Here is a 2,081-nt window from a genome sequence, read left to right on the forward strand (position 1 = left end):
GCAGCAGCAGCAACAGCAGCAGCAGCAACAGCAGCAGCAGCAACAGCAGCAGCAGCAACAGCAGCAGCAAGCGAACGATGCCGTGTCTTGGGTGGATATACACCGGGGCTGGGGGTCGCTAACAACTCTTTTTAATCCTCAGAAAGACAAAACACCAGCAGCAGAAACAGCAGCAGCAGCAGCAACAGAAGCAGCAGCAGCAGCAACAGCAGCAGCAGCAGCAGCAGCAACAGCAGCATGCGGCCAGGAGTTTTCAGGAGATCCTTCTTCTCTGTTGACGCGTCTTTGGTCTGCTGCTGCAGCGCCAGCCTTTTTGCTGCTGCTGGTGGCGATGCAGTCGGGGCGTGTCTTCGCCTGTCGTCTCCGCAGCAGCTGCTGCAGCAGCAAGTGCTGCAGCAGCAGCAGCAGCAGCAGCAGCAACAGTAGCTGCTGCTGCTGCTGTTGCTCCGGCGACGCTCTCCCCTTTGTCGCTGATGAGTTTAGGCGGATCGATGATTTGGCCTTTGCAGCCTCAGACTTCTTCTCGCTCGTCTCCTGGGCTTCCTTGCAGCAGCAACAGCAGCAGCAGCAGCAGCAGGAGCAGCAGGAGCAGCAGCAGGACCGGATGGGTGGTGCTGCTGCTCCTGCGGCTGCTGCTGATGGGAGGGTCTTTGAACTGACCGCAGGTAGCACTGCAGCAGCAACAGCAGATGCAGGAGCAGCAGGAACAGCAGAAAAGACAGCAGCAGCAACAGCAGCAACAGCAGCAGCAGCAGCAACAGCAGCAGCAGCAACCGCAACAGCTCCTGATGAGCCTGAAGGTCTCCTCGAGCGCATCCAGCGCAACAGCCCAGCTTTGCAAGATGCCTGCTGCAGCTTCTGGAGCAGCAGCAGCAGCAGCAGGAGCAGCAGCAGCCGCAGCAGCAGCAGCAGCAGCAACAGCAGCAGCAGCAGCAGCAGCAAGGGTTTCTTATCTAGACTTGCACAGAGGTTTCTGGTTGCTTCGCTGGGGCTGACAGCAGAAGGCCTCTCCAAGCTGCGGCAGGCGAGGGGCCTCCGTCTCATACAGCAGCACAGCAGCAAGACGCGGGCTCTCAACTCACCAGCAGCAGCAGCAGCAGCAGCAGCAGCAACAGCAGCAGGGAGGAGCACAGGTGAAGAGCAGCAGCAGCAGCAGCAGCAGCAGCAATGGCAAATGCCCCCGCTGCAAGTTGGAGACACGAAGGCGGTTCGGCTGTCTCTGCAGCATCTGCAGCACCAGGCAAGCACTGCAGCATGAGGCCTTAAACCCTAAACCCTAAACCCTAAACCCTAGCTCTAAACCCTAAACCCTAAACCCTAAAGACCCTGCAGCATGGGGGCTCTGTTCGTTAGCACCCCTCTGCAGTGTATGTACACCTCCTCGGTGCATGCAAACATTTTGTATATATTGCTTGAGGGATGCATGCACTCGCAGCTGCTGCTGGTCTCGTCATTGCTGCTGCTGCTGCTGCTGCTGCTGCTGCTGCTGCTGCTGCGGGTCCTCCTTCAGGTGTTGTGCGCGCTGCACTTGGGGTGTCGCCGCAGCTTGTGTTGCTGGCTGCAGCAGCTGCTGCTGCGGCTGACGGAGCTGCAGCAGGTGGAGCAGCTTGCTGCTGTTGGTTTAATGTTTGTAAGAACTGAGCTTCATCTGCTGTCGCCGTGGCTCGTGCTGCTGCAGCAGCACGAGCAGCAGCTGCAGCAGCAGGCCGCCTCTTTGCTGCTGCCAGGCTTCGAGGATCTCAGCGCTCGTCTTGTCGTCGCGGGCGAGCAAGCAGCAGCAGCAGCTGTTGCTGCTGCTTCTGCTTCTGCTGCTGCTGCTGCTGCTGCTGCGCCTGATGCTGCTGTTTTCGCTGGCCTTGATTGGCGTGTATGGACAGCAGCAGGAGCTGACGCAGCAGCAGCAGCTGCTGCTGCTGCTGACGCTCTACAAAATGTTGCTGCAGCAATCACTGCCGACGGTGAAGACAACGATGAGGCTCAGTCTCTGGTGCAAGTAAGCAGCAGCAGCAGCAGCAGCAGCAGCAGCAGCAGCAGCAGCAGCAGCAGCAGACAAGAGCAAACAGCAGCAGCAGCAGCAGATA

At 59.1% G+C, this 2,081-nt stretch overlaps 1 protein-coding gene across 1 annotated transcript in view; it reads left to right on the top strand.

Annotated features, from left to right (window-relative positions):
• Positions 1-77: 77 nt before the first annotated feature.
• EMH_0084260 (WD domain-containing protein, putative) overlaps positions 78-2,081 on the top strand; it is a gene marked incomplete at both ends in the record, with an annotated part of 3,097 nt that continues 1,093 nt past the window's right edge. Inside the window, 3 exons of the mRNA XM_013500728.1 lie at positions 78-82; positions 484-1,207; positions 1,511-2,079. Coding sequence (XP_013356182.1) covers positions 78-82; positions 484-1,207; positions 1,511-2,079 — 1,298 coding nt within the window. The remainder of the gene's footprint in view (positions 83-483; positions 1,208-1,510; positions 2,080-2,081) is intronic.

Source organism: Eimeria mitis, genomic scaffold (assembly GCF_000499745.2).
Source record: "Eimeria mitis Houghton genomic scaffold, Emh_scaff5784, whole genome shotgun sequence".
Classification (NCBI taxonomy): domain Eukaryota; phylum Apicomplexa; class Conoidasida; order Eucoccidiorida; family Eimeriidae; genus Eimeria; species Eimeria mitis.